The sequence below is a fragment of the Physeter macrocephalus genome, chromosome 19 (genome assembly GCF_002837175.3).
Source record: "Physeter macrocephalus isolate SW-GA chromosome 19, ASM283717v5, whole genome shotgun sequence".
NCBI classification, from domain to species: domain Eukaryota; kingdom Metazoa; phylum Chordata; class Mammalia; order Artiodactyla; family Physeteridae; genus Physeter; species Physeter macrocephalus.
This window is the reverse complement of record NC_041232.1, coordinates 48,773,932-48,801,855: the sequence shown is the minus strand read 5'-3', so window position 1 is coordinate 48,801,855 and position 27,924 is coordinate 48,773,932. Positions and strand designations below refer to the sequence as shown.

The 27,924-nt window shown below is 37.0% G+C and overlaps 1 protein-coding gene across 2 annotated transcripts in view; it reads right to left on the bottom strand.

The window, feature by feature from the left end:
- The window catches only part of ELP2 (elongator acetyltransferase complex subunit 2), a 47,494-nt gene that overhangs the window by 12,099 nt on the left and 7,471 nt on the right, over window positions 1–27,924 (bottom strand). For both annotated transcript variants that reach the window (XM_007110921.3, XM_007110923.4), the window contains 14 exons: window positions 23,876–24,032; window positions 23,403–23,480; window positions 21,939–22,003; window positions 21,149–21,215; window positions 20,289–20,429; window positions 18,922–19,017; window positions 17,760–17,860; window positions 17,441–17,572; window positions 13,641–13,790; window positions 10,348–10,536; window positions 8,143–8,212; window positions 7,517–7,612; window positions 7,299–7,356; window positions 6,609–6,681 (listed from right to left, as the gene is read on the bottom strand). In XM_007110921.3, coding sequence (XP_007110983.2) covers window positions 6,609–6,681; window positions 7,299–7,356; window positions 7,517–7,612; window positions 8,143–8,212; window positions 10,348–10,536; window positions 13,641–13,790; window positions 17,441–17,572; window positions 17,760–17,860; window positions 18,922–19,017; window positions 20,289–20,429; window positions 21,149–21,215; window positions 21,939–22,003; window positions 23,403–23,480; window positions 23,876–24,032 — 1,473 coding nt within the window. The remainder of the gene's footprint in view (window positions 1–6,608; window positions 6,682–7,298; window positions 7,357–7,516; window positions 7,613–8,142; window positions 8,213–10,347; window positions 10,537–13,640; window positions 13,791–17,440; window positions 17,573–17,759; window positions 17,861–18,921; window positions 19,018–20,288; window positions 20,430–21,148; window positions 21,216–21,938; window positions 22,004–23,402; window positions 23,481–23,875; window positions 24,033–27,924) is intronic.

Sequence of the window (27,924 nt, the reverse complement as noted above, 5' to 3'; positions counted from 1 at the left end):
CCGGAGCCTGTGCTCCACAACGGGAGAGGCCACAGCAGAGGGAGGCCCGCATACCACAAAAAAAAAAAAAAGAAAGATTATCAAGATGAGAAAAACAGCAAGACCCAATTATATGCTGTCTCCAAGAAACCCACCTGAAATAAAAGGAAACAAACAGCTTAAAGTAAAATGATGGAAAAAGATACATAATTCAAGCACTACTCAAAGGAAACCTGGAGTGGCTATACTAACATCAGAGAAAGTAGACTTCAGAGCAGAAAATATTACCAGAGGTAAAGAGGTTCATTGCATAATAATAAACTAATCAGTTAATCAAGAGAAAATAACAATCATAAATGTTTAGGATCTAACAACAGAACTTCAAAATACATAAAGTACAAACTGAAGGAACTATAAGGATTAAAAGACAAGTCCATAATTATAGTCAGAAATTTCAAAATGCCATTCACGATAGAACCAAAAGAATAAAGAAGACAATACTGTCAACCAATGTAATTCATATTTTCAGAACACTCAACCCAAAAGAAACAGAATCCAAATTCTTCTCAAAAGAACATGGAAATTTACCAAGATTAAATTTCAAAGGATTGAAGTCATACTATGTTTTCTGAACAAAATAAACTTAAATTAGAATCAATAACAGAAAGATATCTGAAAAACACTCAGTATATGGAAGCTAATACATTTCAAAATAACCGAAGTTAAAAAATAAAATCAAAGGGAAATTAGAAAGTGTTTTTAATTGAATGAAAATGAAAACACAACGTATCAAAATTTGCAGAATGCCTCAAAAGCAATACTTAGAGGAAAACTTATAGCACTTAACACCTATATTAGAAAGAAAGATCTAGAATCAATGACTTCAGTTTTAACCTTATTAGAGACAGAAAAAGAAATGAGGACTTCCCTGGTAGTGCAGTGGTTAAGAATCCGCCTGCCAATGCAGGGGACACAGTTCAAGCCCTGGTCCGGGAGGATCCCACATGCCGCGGAGCAACTAAACCCGTGTGCCACAACTACTGAGCCTGTGCTCTACAGCCTGTGAGCCACAAATACTGAGCCCACGTGCCACAACTACTGAAGCCTGTGCACCTAGAGCCTGTGCTCCGCAACAAGAGAAGCCACCACAGTGAGAAGCCAGCGCACCACAATGAAGTGTAGCTTCCGTTCGTCGCAAGTAGAGAAAGCCCGCACACAGAAACGAAGACCCAATGCAGCCAAAAGTAAATCAAAATAAATTAAATAAATAAATAAACCAAAAGCTTGTTCTCTGAAAATATTAATAAAATCATAAACTCATTAATTTCCTTGTCAATTCCCAGAATTCTCTCCCATCCAAAAAAAAAAAAAAAACAGGGTATGAGAGAGAAGAGACAAATTGCCAATAGCAGGAATAAGAAAGGTAACATCACTAGGGATTCTTGAGGTAATAAAAGGATCAAAAGGGAATACTATGAACAACTTTATGCCAATAAATATGACAAATCAGATAAAAGGGACAAATTTCCTGAAAGACACAAACCATCAAAGTACACCCACGAAAAATTAGATACCTTGAATGAAATAGCCCTGTATCTATTTTAAAAATTATAGGTAGTTAAAAACTTTCCCATAAAGATAACTCAAGGTCAGTTTGCTTCACTGGGAAATTCTACCAAATACTTAAAAAAGGAAATACCAATTCTTCACAAACTCTTCCAGAAAATTGCAAAGGAGGAAATATTTCTATGAGGCTAATATTACTGTGATACCAAAACCAGATGAAGCCATTACAAGGAAAGAAAACTACACAGCAATGTCTCTCACATACTATATATGAAAGTTTTAAAATTTTAGCAAATTGAATCCAACAATATATAAAAATATAAGAAATCATCAACAAAATGAAAAGGCAACCTACTGAGTGGGAGAAAATGTTTGCAAATCATCTGATAAGGGGTTAATATAAAAACTATATAAAGAACACATACATCTGAATAGCAAAATATAAAATTAAATTTTAAAAAAATAGGCAAAGGATCTGAATAGACATTTTTCCAAAGAAGACATATACATGGCCAACAGAAACATGAAAAGATGCTCAACATCACTAATCATAAGAGTAATGCAAATCAAAACACGAGATATCACCTTACACCCATTCGAATGGCTATCATCAAAAAGACAAGGAATAAGTGCTGGAGAGGATATGGGGAAAAAGGAACCCTGTGCCTTGCTGATGGAAATGTAAACTGGTGCAGCCACTATGAAAAACATATGGAGTCTCCTCAAAAAATTAAAACTGGAATTAACATATGATCCAGCAATTCCACTTCTGGGTATTTACCCAAAGAAAATAAAAACACTAAATTGAAAAGATATGTGTACCCCCATGTTCACTGCAGCATTATTTATCATAGCCAACATATGGAAACAACCTAAGTGTCCATCAAATGGATAAAGAAAATGGATCAATGGATAAAGAAAACAGACAGACACGCAATGGTGGAAGAGTATTCAGCCATAAAAAAGAATGAAATATTTCCATTTGTGACAACATGGGTAGACCTTGTGGGCATTATGCTAAGCGAAATAAGTCAAAGACAAATACTGTACAATCTCACTTATAAGCAGAATCTAAAAACAGCAACAATAAAAAAACCCACCAAGCTCATAGACATACAGAGAATGGATTGGGAGATGCCAGAAGTCAAGATTGGGGGGTAGGTGAAATGGGTGAAGGGAGTCAAAACGTACAAACGTCCAGCTATAAATAACTAAGTCAGGGGGATGTAACATACAGCATGGTGATTATAGTTAATGTTGCACTGCGTATTTGAAAGTTGCTGAAATATTAAAAGTCCTCAGCACAAGAAAAAAATATTTCTTGTAACTATGTATGATGATGGATGTTAGCTAGACTTATTGTGGTGATCACTTTACAATGTATACAAATATTGAATCATTATGTTGTACACCTGAAACTAATATAATGTTATATATGTCAGTTATACCTCAATAAAAATAACTGAAAAACATATATATATAATATAAGCATTTGGGGTTTGGTTCCAGGAATGCAAAGTTGGTTCATCATTTGAAAAATCAATCCATGTAATTCACCATATTAATAAACTAAAATGAGAAAAACATATGATCACGTTAAGAGATAAAGAAAAAACATTTGACAAAATCTAACATCCATTCCTGATAAAAACTCTCTGCAAACTAGGAACCGTAGGAAGATTTTGCAACCTGATAAAGAAGAGTCATAAAAAAAAATCCACAGCAAACATAATGCTTAATGGACAAAAACTAAATATTTTGTTGCTGAGATGAGGAATAAGGTGAGGACTTCTGATGTTACAACGTCTAGTCAACATTAAGACATCCATATGGGAAAAGGAAGAAGTAAAATTTTCTTTATTCACAGGCAACATAAGCATCTATGTGGAAAATCCAATTATCTACAATAAAGCTATAAGAAGTAATAAGTTTAGCAAGTTGCAGGATAAAAGACTGATATACAAAAAGCAACTGCATTTCCTTATGTGAGCAATGAACAATCAGACATAAAATATATGAAATAAGGATAAATCTGACAAAATATGTGTAAAACCTGACACTGAAAAGTACAAAATATTCCTGATAATATTACGATGTTAACACTGGGGAAAATTGTATAGGAAGTATAATGGTATTCTAGGTACTATCTCTGCAACTTTCGTTAAATATAAAATTATTCCAAAATAAAAGGCTTACTAAAAAAGAAAAAAACCCTGAGAGAAATTAAAGATCTAAATAAATGAGAGGCATACTGCATTCATGTGTCAAGACTCAATATTGTTAAAATTCTTCCACAATTAATCTATAGATTCAATGCAGTCCCCATCAAAATTCCAGCACATACTTTTGTAGAAACTGTCAAGCTGATTATAAAATTCATGTGGAAAAGTAAAGAACCTAGAATAGCCAAAATACACTTGAAAAGTGAGAAGAGATTTAGAAGACAATTACTTCCTGGTTTCAAGACACAGTATAGAAAGCTATAGTTGTTAAAGAGACTGTGGCACTGGCATCAAAACAGGAAAGAAAAAAAAAAAAAAGATGAGTAGGACAAAATAAAGTCTAGAAATAGACCCAAACATATATGGACAGCTAATTTTGACAAAGATGCAAAAGGTATGAGGTGAAGGGACAGTCTTTTCAACAAATGATGATGGAACAATTGGATATCCACATGCAAAAAAAATCAACTGTAATATATACTCCATACAACAGGAAGAATTAATAAAAGATGTATCATAGGTCTAAACATAAAACTTAAAATCTATAAAACTCCTAGAACAAAATGTGGCAGAAGATCTTGAGTCAGGCAAAGATTTCTTTCTTTCCTTTTACTTTTTTGGCCACTCCGCACAGCATGTGGGATCTTAGTTCCCTGACCAGGGATCAAACCCACGCCCCCTGCAGTGGGAGTGTGAAGTCTTAACCACTGGACCACCAGGGAAGTCCCAGGCAAAGATTTCTTAGATACTACATTAGAAGCACAAACACAATACAGAAAAAAATTGAAAAATTAGACTTCACCAAAACATACAACTTCTGCTCTTTGAAAAACATTGTTAGGAAAATGAAGGAAAAGTCACTGGAGAAAACTGCCTACATAGCATATATCTGATAAAGTAGTATCCAGTGTATATAAAGAACTTTTCAAAATTCAGTAATAAGAAAACAATACAATAAAGAACTGGGCAAAAGATTTGAACAGATACTTCATCAAAGAAGACATACAGTTGGAAAATTAGCACATGAAAAGCTGTTCAACATCATTAATCATTAAGGAAATGCAAATTACAGGAACAATGAGATATTACAAACCTATCAGAATGGCTAATGTTAAAAAGATTGACAATACCACGCACTGGTGAGGGTGTGGCGCAACTGGAACTCTCATATATTGCTAGTGGGATTGCAAAATGGTACAATCACTTTGGAAAATAGTTTGTCAATTTCTTAAAAATTTAAATATACATCAACCATATACCCAGCAATTTCACTCGTATGTATTTACTCAAGAGAAATGAAAGCATATATCCATGCAAAGTCTTGTACACAAATGTTCATAACTGCTTTATTAATAAAAGCCAAAAACTGGAAATCACCCAAGTGTCCATTAATAAGTGAATGGATCAACAAATTGTATATCTGTAAAAGGGAAGACTATTCAGAAAAAAAAATAAGCAACTGATACATGCAACAACATGGATGAATCTCAAATTATTATGCTAAATGAAAAAAGCCAGATGAAAAAGTCATATAGTCGTACTATATGACTCCATTTATACAAAAATTTAGAAAATGTAAACTACTCTATCATGATAAAAAGCTGATTAGTGGTTTGCTAGGGATGGGGCAGAGGAAATTTGGGGGGCTGATGGTATGGTCACTATCTTGATTGTAGTGATGATTTCACAGGTATAAACATATGTCAAAATTTATCAAATTGTTCACTTTCAACATACAGTTGACAGCACGCTAATGACACCTAAATAAAGCACCTAAAAATGTTAGTTTAAAAAAGAAATGCACATACTTGCTACAAGTGAGCCAACTAGAAAAGGAGAAAATAATAAATTATGTGACTGACAGTGCCCTAAGACACAAATTAGCTGCTCAGTAGAAGCAGTTATTCTTGCTACTTATGCCCTATTCTTCCCAAAGGCCCTTGTATTAACAGAAGGAAATACCACCCTCTCAGTACCACCCTCACAAATAGGACAACAAACAAGGGGGGTGGGGCAGAAGGAGCACAACAATTATTTCTTAGGATGTCCCTCAATACAGGCCAGTAGCAAGAAACCACAGCAAGAGGAGGGACAAAAAACAAACATACCAAAAAACCCCCCAAACAAAAAAACCCCATAGGTGCCCATCCAGGTGGGCAGCTCTCATCATCATGCTTAAAACAGATAAATAAATTAATTTTCTTGGTTAAAACCAGTAAATAAATTTTAGGAAATTTAGGGGAATGTGTAGGTCTCAGACCTTTCACACAATCCTCCACAGTATATAGATAAATACTGAATACTAATTTCAAGATCATTCTCCCAGGCAGATGTCTGAGATGCACTATTCTGCAGTGTCACGTGCTGGTGGCTCACTGAGCTGGCCACCACCCTTCCTCACCCGTGGCAAGGGCCAAGGGACTCTACTCACTTAGGTCAGCACCCACAGTGTCCTCAAGAGATGGTCAGATGGCGTACATGGTGCGGGGTTTCACCTTCTCATTCCCCTGTGTCTCCAGGACTCCCATTACTAAAAATTTATGTTACCACATTTTTAGCTCTCATTTTAAGATATCTGATTAAACAGTTTCAGAGTAGGGGCATAAATCGGCTCAAACCAAGTATTTAAGAACAAAAATGTGCAGCTGAAACAGATTTAAAAGGCAACTGCAAGCTTCTGATGGCACAGAATGGAAAAGAGACTGAGAAAGCAAGATTCAGAAAAATCAGGAACCTGTGGCCTTTTGTGTCAAATTCTGCCTGCATCACTACTAAACTTGCAGGAGCCTGATGACTCAAATAACCTGTGACCAAGTAGAATAAAAAAGTAAAATGTCCTACCTTACAAGCTGAGGCAAGCAGTGTCTTTGAATTGCTACAAGCAACACAAAATATTTCATAACCATGTCCGTACCTAAAATTTAAAAAGAGAAAATGGATGACCCCTGTAAATAGGTAATTAGTAAATGTACCTATTCTTGTGCTGAAAAATTTTTAAATGAGAGAAGAAATCAATCTCTCCAGCTAACACACAGTTCTTTTAAGAAACACTGTACTTTTGTCTAGGCAAATATTTGGGGTAAAAGCAGAGACTGGAGAAAAATGCCAACTTCCTAGTAGTAATACAACTTATTCAAACAACTAGATTAAAATACAAGTTTTCACCCCCAGTCAGCCAGTACCATAAATAACAAACCATAGAAAGGTCCTGATAGGGAAACACTGTAGGATAAAAAAAGACCAAGAGAATAACAAAACTTAAAACATTTTTTAAAAAGGAAAAAAAAATAGTGTTATGTCTTTCTACTTTAAAAATCAAGACCAATAAATCTAGTAAATATAATACATAGCAATATAAATATCTATGTGAAGTTTGATTTTCACCCCTTATGAAGGCCATCAAGAGATGTTTACAGCAGCAGGGAAAATGTAGGTAAGAGGAAAGCAAAGGAGAAAATCAAATTGGTTGGGAAGGGGGGATCACAAATTACGATCAAATGAGACTAAAGAGCTAAGTACAATTTAACTCACAGTTTTTGAACTTCAGGCCACAAAGTATTTTGCAGAAGATGATCCTCAGTGGGAGGTTCTACAATAAATTTATAGCATTGCAATTAATTTTTCCACTTTCATGCAGATAAACAAATGAATTCTGCAGCACTGATTTACATCAGTGGTGACAGACCCCATACTATGCGTACTGTACTAATGTAATGATTCTAGCGAACCATCTTTTTGCCTTTTCTTACCAGTAAGTATGGAGGGTTGAAAGGCCACCTGGTGATATTCGAAACCAGTACTAGTTAACAGCTCCTCTTCATCAGAAGGCTGAGAAGCTATATCTCCTAGTTTAAAACAAACATCAACATCATGAATGTAGTCACCAACTTTATGTCTCTTGCACATGTCCCAATATTAAGGCCACTAGTTAGAAAATAGTGGTACCTGAAGGCAGTGTAATTCAACGCTGTATTAGCGTGATGGCAAAGCCAAGGGTATTTCCACTACTCTGGTATTTTCCAAATGTGCTCCTTAGAGCACTGGTCAATTCCATAAAGATTCCTTCCTTTTCCTTTGACCTAATGTTTCCCAAACTTTTTAAACTGTGGAACACATTTTTCAAGCTATCCACATTAGCATCTGTGGTTGTGAGTGCTCCATGAAATACACTTTGTAAAAGCAGCACCTATTTCAGGGTCTGCATGTTTACACAGAGTAGTTACCATGAAACAGCTGATAGAAAAGAGATGCGTGTATTGTGATTTTTAAAAATAATAAATCACCTGTAATGAACATTAGGTACATAATATACAAATGTGTAACTAGGTTTTAAGCACCACTATAGGTTCAGTAATTTTGGAGACGAAAGCCTTACCCTGAAAGACAGCTTTATTTGATAATCCCAAAGCAGGGACGGTAGCTCCTTCTGGAAGATCACCATCTTGCTGGAATAAAAAGTATAATACATGTTTTCAATGCTAAAAGTTACTGTTACCTCAGGCACTATAAGAAAGTGTTATGCTCATAAATGCTGAGAAGCAGTGTAAAGACCATTTTACCATTCTGTGTAGATATCTGCCCACACTTCCATTTCCTGAACTGAGAGATGCAATACTAAGCAATCACTCTCCAGCAGAGAGGCTCCAGCTAATCCCCAGCCCCCATCCAATCCATAAAGTCGGGCATCCTCTCATCCATGAGCTCATCAAACCCTGACAGCTCAATGGGTGTCAGGGTGTGACAAGGAAAGCACTGTGCTGGCTTCTAGCAAAGAATGGGCTGAGAATGGAAGGCCTGGAGCTTTATTTCCAAGACAGTCTCACAGGCACATCCCTGGGGATGCTCATACAAACACACATGTTTCCCAGGAAGGCACAATCATAGTATTTTCATTAAACATATTTAAAATTTTGTATATTTTAAAACCTTGTAACAGAGTGCCCTTTGAGGTGGCAATAATCTGCTTATATCCTGCAATATCAATTAAATTATTACATATGAAACAAATGCTAACCATCAAAATTGGCACATGTCCATAAGCTAAGAGCATTTCTTACAATTTAAATTTTAATACAGGGGCTGGAATTGAACACAAACATGAGCAATGGGAATTTAAACCATCACCAAGAATAGTTACCTGAAACACAGGATGCTTTATTTTAGAAAACAAGAAAAATAAAACACCATGGAAAAGAGCAATAAGAGGCATTCCTATATATCCCAACATTTAGTATGGGAACAAACCCAAAAAGCAGCAAGAGGCTTTCCAGTCTACAGGATTCCTGTATCTTAGGACACAGAATTGAATATACACCTGGGACTAGCCTCTTATGGAATCCTAAAACCACATTTCAATCCCTAGAATTGTCAGATCCTCAAACCAACTTGCCCTCCACGACCATATGCTTAGCTCGGTATAATAACCAGTCGAGGCCTCCCTTTTGATCTTGTTCCACTGTCCATTAGCATTAGAAACAGCATAACAGAATCTTTCATCTCCTTTACCTAATCAAGAGAGCCTGTAGCCTGAGGCGCCCATGATACACTCCAGGAAACATAGTTGGACATTTCGTCTAAAATGACTCTTACTTTCTTCTCCAGTCTTACCCAGACTGGTGCTAGTGTCCCTGCCTTCAAAGTCTCTGGGCTCAAAGGTATCCTGCTCCCACATAACTCTTCGCCCCAAAGTGCTTTTCATCACTTTCTTTGTTTAGGGACCTCCGCTGGTACCAGAGTCTGAACTATGCCTGCCTCCCAAGGTCCTCCACCATTTGACTTTCCCCCAGCCCCTCCATTTCCCTCTATATACTCTTCATTCAAGCAGCTCTGGCTACCCCACTGCTCTCTGTCCTTCCATTTGTCTATCAAAAGTGTACTCATCCTTTTCAAGCTCAGAAGCAAATTCATGACCCAACTCTTAAGTACTGCAACGGACTGTATGACATGCACTTCTGTGTAACACAACTACCTTCCTACTTACTTTCCCTTCCTTCAAAACTGGTTATTTTATAATGTTTATAACCTATGTATTTTTGTAAGTGCTCAAATCTTTTGTAGAAAGGGGGTATAAACAAACATTAATAAAAACTTACCCTTTCAAAACTCAAATGAAGCCCCATTTTCTCATTACTCTACTACAGCGACCACTTCCTCCTATGAAAATTACTTTAGCCACAAGATTTAGCAATTAACTGGTTTCATCTAATAATTACAGGTACATTAGTTCCATTGTCCACTACTCCTAATCTACATCTAGATGGTAATCTCCTTGAAAATATGACCCATCTATTACGCTTTGTTTTATCGTAGTAACCAAGCACAGTGAAGACTGTGCATAGTATTCGTGCCTTAATTTAAAATTTAATTCTTTACAGTCTCTTGGGCTTAACTGTTACAAAATTTCGTATATTAATATTTAAATTACTGCCTGCCACAGTGCACACAGAAGTTTATCAAGCCAATAATAAAATTATTTGACTTTCTTTCTACCCATATACTCCATTTACAGCCTTAAGTGAAACTTTCTAAAATTTTGTATGAAGTGGCTAGATCTAGTTAAAACATTTAGAGGAATACTCACATTACAAAGCACGTGATTCAGTGATTGGCCCGTGATGGCACAAAAATTTTCCACAAAATTTCGAGGTGCAGAAAATACTCGAAGAACTTTTTCATCTGCTCCAGATACAAACTGAAACCTACTGATCATTGCCAAACATTTCAGGTCATATCCGTGTATCTGAGGCCTTGCAATTTCATGCCAGGTCACCTGGGTATCAAAATAAGATAAACAAAAATGATCACGTGTTTCAAAAACTGAATTCTTTTCAACAAGCAAAATATCAGACACAAAATCATTCATTATGCCGTGGAAATATGACCATGGGGCAGATTCATCCATGTTGTTCTGTTTATCAACACATCAATACTTTTTATTGCTGAGTAGTATTCCCTTGTACGGCTATACCACAACTTGTTGATCTATTCACCTACTTACAGACATTTGGGTTGTTTTCCAGTTTTTATCTTACTGGAAAAACAGTCACAAATTTTCGTGTATAAGTCTTTGCATGAATATATTTCTCTTGGGTAAATACTACCTATGGGTGTAATAACTGGATGATGTGGATGTATATTTAAATTTTTAAGAAACTGTCCAATGATTTCCCAAAGTGGCTGTACATTTTACAATCCCACCAGCAGTGTATGAGAGATCCAGCTGCCCACACCCTCCCTCATCAACACTTGTGCAGTCAGCCTTTCAACTGTAATCATTCTAATAGGGGTGTCATGGTATCTCACTGTAGCTTTAATTTGCATTTCCCTAACGACTAATGGTGTTGAGAATCTTTTCCTTTTCTTATTTTCCATCCATACATCATCTCTGGATAAACATCTTTTGTGCCCTTTTTTTAAAAAATGGATTGTTTTCTTATTACTGAGTTCCGAAAAGTTCTTTATATACTCTAGATAAAAATCTTTATCAGGTATGTGTTTTGTAAATACTTTCTCCCAGTTTGTGACTTTTCATTCTCCTGACAGTGTCTTTCAAAGAGTAGAATTTCACATTTTGGTAAAGTCTGATTTATTGATTTTTTTTTTTAAAGGATCATGAATAAACAACAACTGAGTTATACTGATAACAAATTACCAAGAGCCACAGAAAACCACTCCAAAATTATTTGCCTAGTTTTTCACTTGACTATAGCGTTGCTCCCAATATCCGCAACTCTATCAATTTTACTCTACCACATGCTGCTGAAGCAGAAATGTCGGTGGCCAATTTCATTAGCTTCATGGACTGACCCAGAGTCAGTTCCATTAATTTTTATCAGAAACTGAAGCTGACTATACTTTCTCTGAGTATACAGTTCAATGGTTTATCAGTGGTAAAGTTTTATTGTGGTTTTTTAAAGCTCAGGGCCATGCCTGAAAAGTTTCTTGAACAAAAACTGTCCTCGACCACTATTATGTAACACTATATGATGTTAGAAATTAGCTTTTACTACAGACTTGATAGTGTTTCTTTCTTTTTTTGGCTGCGCCATGCGGTCTGTGGAATCCTAGTTCCTTGACCAGGGACCGAACCTGAACCCGAGCCCTCGGCAGCAAAAACACAGAGTCTCAGCCACTGGACCGTCAGGGAATTCCCTTGTTAGTGTTTCCTAATGAATTAACCTAAAATTACAAGGTATTATGAGAAATTTTATGTGGAACTGAAGTAAACACATTTTGACAGCTAACATTTTAATTGTTTGAATTATAAAGAATATGTGTATGCTTAAGTTTCTTTTAACTGAAATATAGTTGAAATAAAATGTAATGTTATATGTTAGTTTCAGGTGTATAACATAGTGACTCGACATTTAAATACATTACAAAATCGTCATCCATGGTAAGTCTAGTAACCACCTGTCCCCATACAAAGTTATTACAGCATTATTGACCATATTCCTTATGCTGTATATCACACTCCTGTGACATTTATAACTGGAAGTTTGTGTCTCTTAATTCCTTCACCTATTTCACCTGGCTTCAAACCTCTGGCAAACACCCGTTTTTTTCTTTGTATCTCTAAGTCTGTTTTCACTTTGTTCGTTTGTTTTTTAGATTCCACATATGAGATCATAAGGTATTTGTCTTTCTCTGTCTGACTTATTTCACTCAGCACAATATCCTCTAGATCTATGTTGTGATAAATGGCAAGACTTCATTTTTTTCCTTTTTAAAAATTTTTTTATTTTTAAATTTTATTGAAGTATAGTTAATCTACAATGCTGTGTTAATTTCTGCTGTACAGCAAAGTGACTCAGTTGTGCATATATTTCAGACTTCATTTTTTTAACAGCTGAGTAATATTCCATTGCCTATATACCACATCTTCTTTATCTACTCATCAATGGACACTTAGCTGCTTCCATATCTTGGCTATTATAAATAATGCTTCAATAAACATAGAGGTGAATACATCTTTTCTAATTAGTGTTTTTTTTTTCAAGTAAATACCCAGAAGTGAGACTGCTAGATCATGGGGTGGTTCTATTTTTAATATTCTGAGGAACCTCAATACCATTTTCCACAGTAGCTGCACCAAGCTTACATTCCCACCAACAGTGCAGGAGGGCTCCTCTTCTCTACCTCCTGGCCAACATTCATTATTTGTTATCATCATTATTTATTTGTTATCTTCATTATTTATTTGTTATTCATTATTTATTACTATTTGTTGATGATGGCCATTCTGACAGGTGTGAGGTGGTAACTCATTGTGGTTTTGATTTGTATTTCCCTGATGATTAGTGATGCTGAGCATCTTTTCATGGGTCTGTTGGCCATCTGTACGTCTTCTTTGGAATGCTTCAGTTTTTAAGAAAATATGAAACTGTTTTCCAGAGTGGCTATACCATTCTGCATTCCCATTAGCAATGTAAGAAAGATCCGGTCACTCGGCATCCTTACAACCACTTGCTATTGTATTTTATACCTTAGCCATTCTAGAGGGTGTGTAGTGGCATCTCACCATAGTTTTTTTTTTTTTTTTTTTGCGGTACGCGGGCCTCTCACTGTTGTGGCCTCTCCCGGTGCGGGGCCCAGGCTCCGGGTGCCCGTTGCGGAGCACAGGCTCCGGATGCGCAGGCTCAGCGGCCATAGCTCACGGGCCTAGCCGCTCCGCGGCATGTGGGATCTTCCCGGACCGGGGCACGAACCCATGTTCCCTGAATCAGCAGGCGGACTCTCAACCACTGCGCCACCAGGGAAGCCCTCATCATGGTTTAATTCTGCATTTCCCTAATGGCTAATGATGCTGCCCCACTTTTCATGTGCTCATGGATGTTTTGTAAAGTGGATCAGTCAAGTAGGAAGACATTTTACCTGTGATTGGTCTTTTCTCTTCCATGGAGCAAAAAGTCGAGTTGTCTGGTCAGTACCAACAGTGATGATAAATTCTCCTTCTGGATCCCATGTTAGGTCTTGGACACCATCAAAGTGTCCTGAAATAACAATCTCTGGAGTCCACTCTCTCTGCAATGAAAGTGCTCATGACACATCAAAATAATCAAAGACCATCACTCAAAATTAAACCTGATAATGCCTTCATCCCTCAGGTATGATATGGGAAAGACCTTAGCCCCCAAGCAAGGTGAAGAGCTAAGTAAACAAGATGGGAACTTAAAGTAATAGGATCTGTTTTCCAGTCAAGTATCAATATATTAGAACTTAAACATTCAAACATACGTTGTGTCCTTTAAAGCAGTAACCTTGGGAAAGTCCCCTCAATTCATCATTTGTGACTGCCTCCTAGAACACTGCCTAACCTTTTTGTGCCTCAATTAACCCTTCTGTAAAAGAGCTACCTAGATCACACGTTTGTTACAAGAATTAGATGAATCTATATTTGTACAAGGCTGGCTCATACTAGATACTATGTGAGTATTTATCTGTCAAACTAAATAGTAGAGCACTGTGTAACGTGAGTCTGTAGATTCTGTGTGCCTGACCAACTTTCTTTATTAAGTGAAAAGAGCTGCAGGTATAGAGGACAGAGGTTAAATCAAACATATTTAGCCCACCTCCTGAGGGAACCTGCATCAGCAACCACATAAACAAATAGTGAAATGAAATACAGAAAATGTCATATGCCTGGTCCACAGAGCATCTTTTTCAACAACTCAAATGGTGGTAAAACTTGAACTTTAGAGGAAAATTAAATTCGTATAAATAGCTAAAAGGTCATTCAAAGCCAAGTCTGATGAATATGGTCAGCTAGGCTATATAATTTTCTGGTCAAAAACATAAATAGGCTGGAACAAAGAAATGCTGTTAATTTCTTCTGTGACATAAAAATTGATTCTAAAGTTAGCACTAATGGGAGGTTCCAAAGAGTTCTGAACAAAGTGCAGCACTTTTGACTATGGGTACAGTCCTAAAGGGCAGTGTTTGTTTTTAGAAATCACCCTTGATTGTAATAAATTTCCATTCTGGTGTGGGATGCTGACAACGGAGGAGGCTGTGCATGTCGGGGCGGGCAGGGGAAAATGGGAACTCTGTATTTTCTGCTCAGTTTTTCTGTAAACCTAAAATTTCTCTAAAAAATAAAGTCTAGGGACTTCCCTGGCGGTCCAGTGGTTAAGACTTCAACTTCCAATGCAGGGAGTGCGGGTTTGATCCCCAGTCGGGGAGCTAAGATCCCACATGCCTCTCAGCCAAAAAACCATAAAACAGAAGCAATATTGTAACAAATTCAATGAAAGACTTTAAAATCGGTCCACATCAAAAAGCAAAAAAAAAAATCTTTAAAATAAACAAAAGTCTATAAAATAATTACCCTAAATACTTGGTAAATAGCTATTATAAATATGAAGTCTAGCTATTATAAATATGAAGTCAAGTTATAAGCAAAAGTACAGTGAAATTCTGTCCTCTGGTTTGAGTTTCTCCCTACTCAACTGATGCTTTTTTCTATGAAGGCCCTCTGAAGACCAGCTGAAATACAGCTCAAAGGAGCTCTGAACAAAATTAAGGGACTTCCCTGGTGGTGCAGTGGTTGAGAATCCGCCTGCCAATGCAGGGGACATGGGTTCGAACCCTGGTCCAGGAAGATCCAAAATGCCACGGAGCAACTAAGCCCGTGCACCACAACTACGGAGCCTGCGTGCCACAACTACCGAAGCCTGCGCTCTAGGGCCCATGCTCTGCAACAAGAGAAGCCACCACAGTGAGAAGGCCTGCACCACCGCATTGAAGAGTAGGCCCCACTCGCCACAACTAGAGAAAGCCCGCATGCAGCAACAAAGACCCAACACAGCCAAAAATAAAGTAAAAAAAAAAAGAACAAAATTACATTTATCCTAAAAAATATCTTATTTAGGGCTTCCCTGGTGGCGCAGTGGTTGAGAGTCTGCCTGCCGATGCAGGAGACACGGGTTCGTGCCCCGGTTCGGGAAGATCCCACATGCCGCGGAGTGCCTGGGCCCGTGAGCCATGGCTGCTGAGCCTGCGCGTCTGGAGACTGTACTCCACAATGGGAGAGGCCACAACAGTGAGAGGCCTGCGTACCGCAAAAACAAACAAACAAACAAACAAAATATATATATATATCTTATTTACAAGTGTCATAGCTAATGGTTCCCCGGTTCATTTAACAGTAAAAACAATCTTAAAGATCAACTCCAAATCGAAGATACAAGGGAAAAGTAAATCACTCCATATACTGAGAATTCAAATCCTCCTACCTGACACAACTATTACAAAGCCCACAAACTAAAAGTCATGCAAATCCATGAATCTGTGCTTAAGTACCACACACTAACCGATTGCACCACTGGGGCTCAATGAATTTTTACTTTGTAAGGGAAGCCATTAGATGCACATTCAAAATCTGCTAACTCACATTTTGCTCTATGTTCTGACTTCTTTGATTTATTTATTTAAAATATATAGTACCCAGTATGTACTAGGCCCTACTTCTCATACTATACCAATATTAATTCATTTTAGTATCATAAAAATCCTCTGAGTAGGTGCTATTACTGTCCACATTTTACTGATGAGGAACCTGAGACAAAAGTTCAGTAATGACCACAAAAACACAGCTAGTAAGTGCTGGGGCCAAGATTCGTGTGCTCCTAGCCACTCTTCCTGCTATCTCATTTCCCCAAACCCAAAAAAGCAGATCAGAAGCAAATTAGAAAGAAGAGATTGGAATAATGCTAAGAGGTAGCTACATGATCAGAGGAAGATTGCCCCTCTCTGAGAAGAGACTAAAAACTATAAGAAAGATCTAGAAGAGCCCAATATTTGGAGGACCATTTAGAATTACACATATCAAGAGCCCCTGAGAGAATTAATATATTCTGCCATAAAATAACAGGTGCTTCTAATGCCCTTGTGTCAGTCATTCATTCAATAATTATCAATGGAGTACCTAGCTATCCAACAAGAAAATATCAAATTATGTTATTTTTAAGAAGACAAAGAGGTATTTCCCGGGAAGTGCAGTGGTTAAGAATCTACCTGCCAATGCAGGGGACATGGGTTCGAGCCCTGGTCCAGGAAAATCCCACATGCCATGGAGCAACTAAGCACGTGCGCCACAACTACTAAGCCTGCGCTCTAGAGCCCACGAGCCACAACTACTGAAGCCCGCGCGCCTAGAGCCCGTGCTCCACAACAAGAGAAGCCACCGCAATGAGAAGCCCGTGTACCGCAACGAAGAGTAGCCCCCACTCACAGAAACTATAGAAAGCCCGCACACAGCACGAAGACCCAACGCAGCCAAAAATAAATTAATTAAAAAAGAAAAAAGAAAATTAATTTTTAAAAAAAGACAAAGAAATTATACATTTTAGAAAAACTCCTACCACAAAATGTATATTGCTTTAAGGGAGAGCTTAAAATTTATACAGCTTAAACTTCCCTTATGTAAGTTTACCTACCTGCAAATTTCAATATCTCAACAATGCTGGACAACTGAATTTTATTCTTAGAAAAGCATGCGTTTCTTACCTAATATAACTACAGAATAAATGTACATAAAGAAGTGATATCATCTGAACTTAAATGCCTCTACTATGTTTCTGTAGAGTGTTATACGTAAAACAACACTGTTTTCCTAGGTTTCATGTAGGATTCACTCTATCTAATCAGAAATGATTTAAAAGCACTTTTCTTACTGGGTTAGTGGCATTCTGTTTCCAAAGGTGCAGTGCCCCGTGGAAAGCATGAGCAATGATCATGGAGCCATCTTCACTGAACTGGCAATCATAAAATCCCAGGGTATTGCCACCTACTTCTCCTACTCGAACCTATTCAACAATAGACGGAAAACAATTCATAACCAATTTCTCACAACAGAAATCACTCATTCCAGAGATTATGTTCTCACTTATTTAATGTACACAAAGAGCAAATATATGCAGCTCTAGGAATACAGACTTGGGATTTATTATCTAATAAACCCAGTTTTCTGTTCCTTAAGTATTCACATTTTACCTGTTCTAGCCAAACTCCTGACTCTTCATCTGGAGCCCAAAGAATCATGGTTTTATCCATTGAGGCAGACAACAATCTCATTGGCTGTTGCAGAATACCATCTAAAGAAAAACAACAACAACTAATGCCTTTAGGTGATCAACAAGCATCCTGTTTGTAGATTACCAGAAAAACACAACATGTGTACTATTAAGAACATTCACTGTTGCATTGCAATAGCAAAACACTGGAAACAACACAAAAGTCTATCAGTAGAAGACCAGATAAACAACTGTGGTAATATTTAGACAATGAAATATTATACTGCCATAAAAATAAGTAAATTAGAGTTACATGAATCTAAACCACATTAAGCTAAAAAGACAGGTCATAAGAGGACAAAGGCATATTGATACCAAGTTTTAATAGCTGTAAAACAATACTGTTTATAGTTACATAAATGTGCAGTAAAAGTATAAAAATATGCATGGGAATAATATACACTGAATTCAGCCTAAAGGGAAGGATGAAGGGGAAAAGGTTCAGGAAAAATTATACAGGGATTCCCCAGTATCTATAATATCTAATTTATCTTTTTTTAACTGCAGCAAATATGGCATAATATAATAAAAGCTGGATGGTGTTACCTGAGCATTAATTATTGCTATACTCTAGTCTTGTCTTGGGGAAGGGGCTGGGGGAAGAACATGAGGCTGCTGCCATGCGCACGTCTACACCCAGCATCAGTCGTCACTCCATAAACAGAAGTTAAGGGCAAAAGAAAGAGTGGGAAGTCTTTACTTTTTCATAAATGATGTATCTTGGTATTACCAACTTTGTATTTCCAAGGATAAAGGTTCCAGTGAAGTTGGCTTGAAAGTCAACTTCTCTTAAATCCCATAAGGACTAGGTAAAAACTTTAAAGAAAAAAGTTAAAAGGCATATGGCAGTTTTGGCATCATGGCAGGAATCATACTTTTCCCTCTTAGAAATACAATTTTCAATGGAATTGAGTGTCTAGCAGAACAGGTCTGCAGTATTACACTTTGCCAACTTGAAACTGTCTTATAGTTGAGATTCCTAATTACACTCAAAAAATATCCTCTACTTCATTTGTTCAGCTTAAAATTCTGTAAGTGAGATTGTACTGAAATGACAGCTTTGTGTATGTTTTTCTTCCTACCTTTGTAAAATGAAGGCTGCCAATGAACTGCATTTACCCAGTTTTCATGACCAGCCAGCACAGTCTCCAGAGTAACTGCAAATGCTATTTTAATACCTGCAACAACAAAAAAAAGGCTTCTTTCCACAAAGCTCTTCTAAAAAGAACATTTTCAAAACCAGCTCGGTTGTACAATTACATCCAAAGAAAAAAAATCAGAACAGAACATGATTTATTTTCAACAAAAAGCATTCATTCTAAATTTCATTAACTTTACCCACTGTTTAAAACTACAGGAGAAAAAATTTGTAAAGATATATAAATTTTTTTTTTATATTTTCACTACCTAGTCATAATAAAAATTAAGGAATATGTTCTATTTAAAATTTTCAGGGATAGTTACTCTTACACTGCAATTAAAAAACAAAAACAGGGAATTCCCTGGCGGTCCAGTCAGTGGGACTTCGCACTTTCACTGCCAAGGGCCCGGGCTCAGTTCCTGGTCGGGGAGCTAAGATCCTGCAATCCACACAGTGCAGCCAAAAAAAAATAAAAAGACTCAAAAAAAGCAAAAACAGACATGCCAGCCTCCTTGCTATCCTCACTCACTTTGTGTAATAGTCTAAAGTACCATTAAAAAAAAAACCTAAGATAAATGCAGAAATAAAGGAAGTCAAATCAGTACTGTGACCTTTCAAACAAAATAATTAATGAAAATACCACAAAAATGTTCATATTTGGAAATAGCTACTTACAATATGCTGGTTATAGTATTTCTTGGTTCTCTCCATAAATCTGTTACCAAATCTCAACTCCAATGGGCTTTACAACCAAGAAGAGTAATAACAAAGAAGAGTATTCCTGGATGAAGTGTTTACTGAGGACTAATTTTATAATTTAGATACACATCCAAAAATATCTCCTTCAAATACAACATTCCAACAGGATCTACCATGGAGGGTTATTGTTCTGATGCCAGACAGTAAGAAAATCAGAATTATATATACTACTCAAATATATGGATTTAGTTGTCTCTGATGAATATCCTCCAAAAAAGGTATGAATAATTCACATTAACCCTTTAGATCTTCTTATGCTAAAACTGCAAATTAAGTAATATTTTACAAACTAATTTATTGAGAAAATAACATTATTTTCAGCAACTTAAAAAAAATCTCACTAACATGGTTTAGAAAGAAAATAAATTTCATATATGAAAAATGACTTACCCTCACATAAAAATAAAAAAGGAAAAATGCATGTATCAGTTTCAGCTAGGGATCTGATACTTCTGAAAACCTAACCTCCACATATGTGTGTAGTGAAACATAAGTAAATCAGCTGGGAAACCTGAGTATTGTTAAATCAAATATTTCATTATTACTCACTTTCACTTTCTATAGTAAAAGTATTTTCTTTCAGTCTTATATTATCATCTTCCTGAGCTTCTAAAAATGTCGATTTTAAATACAGCCTCCATATGCGTATCAGGCAATCTTGTGAACAGCTTGCTAGGAAAAGATCTCTACCTAATTAAAAAAACAAATTTTATTACTTTTAAAACATTCTATTCTTAAATTTAAGTATAAGAGTTTTCCTTCTACAATATACACATTTCTAGATTTCCTGAAAAAATTAGACTTTGCTTCCTTATCCTTCATTCATTTAACCTATATTCATTTTCAATAACACTGACAAATATACAGACAATGCTAAAAAATGGTTATAATATGTGGTATTCCTATACAATCTACTAATTTCTACAAAGAACTTCTCAAGAATGTCTGCATGTGTAACAACTAGTGTCCTCTTATAAATATCAACTTGTTTCATCCTCTACCAACCCAAATAATAGTTAATACAAGGGATAAGTATCCTCTTTTCTAATTGGGCCAATAGGAAAATGTTACATACAAAGAAAATTTTTAATTAAAACATACACGGGGGACTTCCCTGGTGGTGCAGTGGTTAAGATTCCACGCTTCCAATGCAGGGGGCCCGGGTTCAATCCCCTGTCAGGGAACAAGATCCCACATGCATGCCACAACTAACAACTAAGAGTTCACATGCTGCAACTAAGGAGCCGGCAAGCCACAACTAAGGAGCCCACCTGCTGCAACTAAGACCCGGTACCACCAAATAAATAAATAAATAAATATTTAAAAAAAAAAAAAAAAAAAAAGAGGCTGCTTTGAAATTACACATACTTGTCCCCATTATATGTACTTTAGCAAAATTTCATACTGACCAAAGGCTGCCCATTCCACGCCTCTTATCCAATCTTCATGTCCACACAGAAAAAGCACTTTCTGAAACTAGTAAGATAACAAAAATCATAGGAATTGATGTAAGAATTTAATATTTTCATGTATATCAGTGACTTAATTTGGTCTCAGCCAGTCTGACTGCATTGCTTTTTTTTTTTTTTTTTTTACTGGGAACACTATCTGATCAGACATCAGATAGAGCTCTCATTTGGGAATGAAAAATCTCATAATCATCCAAATTTAACTGAGCAATCCTGAGCAGATAATATCTGTAGTTCTCAAATACACTAAACATTCACAAGGTAAATGACATATGCTGCGGACACAATATAGAAAAAAGCTGGGTGGTTGAACATTCAGTCATTTTTAACTTTCTTATAAAATGCAAAGAAACTACACGAGCCTAGAGTTAACCAACCCTCTTTCTGAAACTTCCCTCTAGTTTAACCACCCAAAGTATAGGTAAAGCTCAGAAGGACAAATAACCACTGCTAGGGAGGACAAAACACTACTACAGCATTTTCCTTCTCTTCTTCCCCACCTAATGACCTGTTCCCCCCAACGACTCTGGACCTGGTAGCCAAAGCAGCAGCAGTATACCTGGTGTTCAAAGAGTGAAAAACTGTAACGGAAGACTGCCAGAAAAGATTCTCCTATTGGATTATTTAGATTGGAACATCCCCAAAATTCTATAATCTAGAAATAATCTGTATTAAGATATGTAATTAAGCAGAACATAATTCTAGCCTCTTAAGAAACATCATTAATTACCTGATCATTTTGTTGAACAAATAAGTGAATTTTGCAGTCATCATCGCCACATGCTAATATTGGTACTGGTGGGGGGAAAAGAGGCATCGCTGTAAGTATTCCATCGTATGTTGTGACTATCACCTATGCTGGATCCTAAGCTCTAGGTAAAGAATCCTGACTTCTGCTTCCCACACCACTGAACAAATAAATTGAAAGTGCTCAATAAACGTCTTTAGGAATAAAATGAATATTCTAAAATGTTCCATTAAATGGTTACTCGGCAAAGAATAACTATTAACTGAGAATCCTTTCCTTTATTCTGTGTCATTTACGATAGAAGGAGCAGTAAAAAGAGAAGCTCGAGAGCAAGCTGGGAGCATTTAACTACGTCAGCCAGAAGACTAACAGGAAACGTTGTAAGCCCAAGTGAATAATAAAATTTCCAGGAGAGCTATTATGAGCCCAGCATCAGGGTTACTGCACAAAGATTTAAGGACCCTACATTTTGAGAATTTGATAGTAAAACAAAATCCATGAAGTAATTAAAGAACAAAATAAAAGAGCATATAATTAACTATGTGGATAAAAAGTTATGAAAGTTGTGACTGTAAACTTAGCTTTCTTTAAATCAACTTAAAAAAAAAGAAAAAAAAGCCAAAAACTCCAGTCACTTGGCCTCAACGTAGATGCAAAGAAATCAAATTCTATGTAACGAAACCAGAACGTGCGTAGTTCCTCCTCCTGGGGAGCCCTCGCACAAAGTGAAATGTCATGTGAGACCACAGAGTCGCAGCTCCTGCTGCAACGGGCAAAAGAGCCTGGAGGCTTCCAGGCCCGGCCTCTCCCCACCAGGTCTGTCCTCCAGGTAACTGAGGAGGCACAAGACTGTCTGACTTGCACTGGCCATCATCTTTGTGGAGGATAATCAAAGATAGGTACAGATGGGTTTCACAGCAAAAGGGGAATTTTTTCTTTGGAGATTTTAAGCGGTCTTAGACAAACTGTCATTACGCAGGGTCCTGTCATTACGCAGGGTGCTGTCATTATGAAGGATGCTGTCATTATGCAGGTGCAGGGGCTGTCATCTTGAAAGAAATACTCATATGATCCATGTTCAGTACTTTCTCAACTTATCCCAGACCTTCACCTTCTATAGAGCTAGGTAATTTTCCCAAATTACATCTATATACATCGACGGCTATTTGATAAATAGCAGTACCAATCTTGAGTATATAGAGTCACTTAAATTTTTAACTGCTACTAAAGTTTCTAATAGCCACCCCCCTTAACCCCCTTTGACCTTATGTTTTATACACAGGTCATTTGAATACTGAGAACAAAAGTATGTTATCCATGTCTCAACTTGTTTCCTGAAAACATTTAGACACAAAATTGAGATCCAGTATGCTTCTTTTAGGTTCTGGTTGTATGAGGATATAAAAATACATTCCTCTTTTAATATACACTTAGAAGGATACTCACCATCAGTATTAGGCAAAAAAGACAAGCAGAGAGCCAGAGTGAATCCATTTCCAAAGTCCAAGGTCTGAAGGCATGTGACTAAGAAATAATAAAACACATCATGAACAACTAACTCTGAGTGTATCCAACCTTAGAGGTTGGGTAGCATCATCAGATGTCAGCAGGGAGATGACAGAAGTCAGTTCTGAGCCCCCAGGGATGATGGGAATTTAAATGGCCAATTTCTAACAAGGTTACAGAGAACAAAAAGACTTATATGAAAAGACTTTGAAGGAATTTACATTATCAAACAGTTTGGTAAAGAGGAATTATGGAAAAGTGCAAAAGAAACAAACAGGTAGATTAAAATTCTAACATTTTTAAAACAGCTTGAAAGACTGAAAAATTACATGAATGCCCTTCTAAGTTGTCCTTCATCTGATAATTAAATTACTTAATTTCATTTGTTTGGATCACAATGTCTCTAAACTTACCTTCAGAACCCTGTTTAGACCAGACTCGAATAGTAGAATCAGAAGCTGCAGACACTATCAGCGTATGTAATGCAACATCCGATGCCCTCCTCTGGTAAGCAGCATGCACTGCATAAACAGGTCCTTCATGGCCGTGGAGGTGGACTGCTTCTAAAAGCTGAATCACAAAGAATAACAAAAACATTATGATAAAAAAGGAATTATCAGTTTCACCTGCATTTAACTAGAATCAGAGGATTAAAGGCACTGTTAAAATGCCTGATCCAGGGCTTCCCTGGTGGCGCAGTGGTTGAGAGTCCGCCTGCTGATGCAGGGGACACGGGTTTGTGCCCCGGTCCGGGAGGATCCCACATGCCGCAGAGCGGCTGGGCCCGTGGGCCATGGCCGCTGAGCCTGCGCGTCCGGAGCCTGTGCTCCGCAACGGGAGAGGCCACAACAGTGAGAGGCCCGCCTAGCACCAAAAAAAAAAAAAAAAAAAAAAAAAAAAAAAAGCCTGATCCAGAAATAAGTCCTTTCAACTGAGAAGAATGTAAACGTGTGAGAATCCTGCCTGATCATATTAACTATACACAAAATGTGCACACCCTTTCACACAGCAATCTCACATCTGAGAATCTACTCTGAGAGAGCAGTACTAGTTTAACAAGTAATAAAAGACAAATGCAAAAGGACATTCATCACACACCCTTTAGGAAAACTTCAATCAACCTATAAGTATTAATAGAAAACTAATTAAATAATTGTAGACACATATTCTAAGCCAAAAAAAGGATAATGCATGCTTATTACCATGGAAAGACATGCATGACGTTGACATTTTTGAAGAATATAGGCCAGCTTTGTGGACTGTCCCTCCTCTTGGATTAGTCTGATATTTCCCCATGAACAGACTCAGGGTGTACATTTTGACGTCACCACTACGTAAGTGCATCACATCAGGAGGCACACAATGTCAGTTTGTCCCACTTTTAGTAAAATTAACCCTGATATTTTAGTAGAGGTAGTGTCTGCCATGTTTTTTCACTGTGAAATTAATTTTTTTTTTGGTGGTAATATGTGAGATTATACTTTGGGAGTGAGTAAATAGTCTATTTTCCATCAAACTTTTACCAAGTATTTTTAGCATCCACTCAGAATACTTACCTGTATCAAGCAGAGTTACAAAATGGAAAAATGACAAAAAGCACTGGGAAATCCCAACTGTTTATCAAGTCTTCTAGCTTTCCATGCAAGATTATTCCCTGCAGCATCATTTCTATTTTAGACCTATTTTTTTCGAGTTCCAAATATGTGAGATTCTACCACTTCCTTTGAGAGGTACCTTTTGTAAACTGTTGTCTGCTGAAACAGAGGTGTCTCTTAAATGTCTCAATTATTTTCCCAATTAGTTAAGCAGAACTCTGCCACTCAAGAAGGTAATTGATAGTTACATATAAGGGTCTGTACATTAACTTCCTGTAATCATTAACCTTTGGCTTCTCTGAAAAAAACACTTTTTAAAACTCAAGTACAATAAAGTCACTTTCATGTATAATTATACACACATAACCAGAGATCTGGAACAATATTCATTAGAATGTTAACTGTTGAAATTTTGTACCTTTTTCCTTCCTCCTATTTTTCTGTATTTAAACTTTACATGAGTCTGTATCATTACCCCCTGAAACATTAAATCTATGGAAAAACTCATTTCACATCCTTTTCTTTTCTATTTTATTTTTTAAAAATTGAAGTATAGTTGATTTACAATGTTGCATTGTGTTAGTTTCTGGTGTAGTTATATATATATATACACACACACACACACACACACATATTCTTTTTCATTATGGTTTATTACAGGATATTGAATATAGTTCCCTGCACTATGCAGTAGGACGCTGTTGTTTATCTATTTTATATATAGTAGTTTGTATCTGCTAATCCCACACTCCTAATTTATCCCCACTCCCACCCCCTTTCCCCTTTAGTAACCATAAGTTTGTTTTCTATGTCACTTCACATCTTTTAAGCAGGGTTGTATTTCAACCATTAGAGAATCTTAAAAGCTCAAACAAAACAAATCTCTCAAGTTCACCAGCTTTTAAAAAAACCATGCCCACTGTTCAGAGACTCAAATCTCTCATTATACCAGCTTAGAATTATTTCCTTTTATCCGAAGTCAAGATGTAGTGAACACCTGTGTGCATGGAAATGCATACCAGAAGGAACCCATTAGAAAATCTTAAAAGCTCAAACAAAACAAATCTCTCAAGTTCACCAGCTTTTAAAAAAACCATGCCCACTGGTCACAGGGACTCAAATCTCTCATTATGCAAGCGCAGAGTTATTTCCTGAATTATTTCCTTTTATCAGAAGTCAAGATGTAGTGAACACCTGTGTGCATGGAAATGCATACCAGAAGGAACCTTTAAGCCTCTAAGGTTATAATATGGGACTTCTTCCCCCAAATCCTCTTATTCCCTTCATCCCTCTTTTATGCCTTTCATCCTCCTCCCTGCTTAGCCTCACATTCTACTTTCCGGTCCACCTCTAAGTTCGCTGTCTGGCATCAGATACCCAGCCTGCAATCCTCTCTACTGACAGAAGCATAGGGCAGCACTGCGGAAAGAGTCTTGCAAATCTCAACTCAAGGTCTCAAAAATGAGTGCTCAAATGGCTCTCTCTGGATTCCTCTGCCAAGGTAAATCCAAACAGGAGCTGCTTTGCTACACAACCATTAGAACTCTTGTTCAAGTCTAAGTGACTCCACAATCCCCTCCTCCACACCTGCCCCGTCTCTGGCTGGCAATACAAGTAACATGTTAACAACTGAATTCCACCTCTTCCCTCTAACTTGCCTATTTTGCTTTGTAGAAGTATCCTTCTTCCAGAGCCCTGAGCCAGAATCCCACTCTTTTTGATTTCTCACTCCTCTACCCAATAGCTCCCTACTCCTTTTTTTTTCCCTACTCCTTTGACAACCATCTAGTCAATGCCAAAATCATTTTCCTTCAAAAATATATCCCATATCTCTTCCTTCATATTTTTTTCCTATCCTCATCTGGCACACTCCTGTCAGATTCATCTTCTTTGGTAATCATACTCCACTGGTTAGAAATCCTCAATGACTTCCAAATGCCTGCCAATAAAAAACAAACTCTTGAAGCAAGTATTCAAATTCTCACGAGATCTTCTCCTTCTCTACTTCTCTAGTATTACAGCCCATAAGTGTTATCTAGAAACATTTCCAAAACTATGTTCCTCAAAGTTACAAGGGATACTAAAAGATCTGAAGGGGGAAAAAAAAAAATCAGACTTGAAGTAAGTTTAGGAAAGATTAGTTAGACAAAGATAAGCATGTTTTTCCATATCAGAACTTTTCAGAGTCTTCACTATGCTCACAGGCATTGTGATTCTCTAAGAGAAGTATATGATATGCATTGTTTCCCAAACTTGACTGGCCACAATCAGTAACTGAGAGATGAATAATTCTCTGAACAAGCTCTGGAAAGCCCTGCCCTTAAAACATCTTAGGCTTTGGTTAACACTGGATACTTCTGAGCAAATGGTCTCCTTTCTTACCTGCACTTTGATTCATATATTTTCCCTACCTGGAACCCTCACCACTTTAATGTTTCCTAAGGAAATCATCTCACACTATCAGACCCAACCCAAAGGCCGCCTCTTAAATCTCTAGTGAACTTCCACAGCAGCATGGTTGTGGTACAGCAAGTGAAATCACCCACCCACAGAGCCACCTTTGTACTTCAGTTATTCAAGCGCATTTTGCCTTCAAAATTATGTAGACGATTCATGAATAGGATTCTGCCTCATCTACTACACCTTCTGCATGGCAGATGTTCAAACATCTTATGCACTAACTTTACATTTTTAATCTTTGTTTGTGACTAGAAACAACCTAAATGTCTATCAGTAGAGGTCCATACACACCCAGTATTGCATATTATAACATCACTCAGAATTATGTAAATCTATATCCACGTGATAACTGCTGTCCTATGCACAGAGCAGTATTAATTTTTGCTACCAATGAAAACAAGACAAAC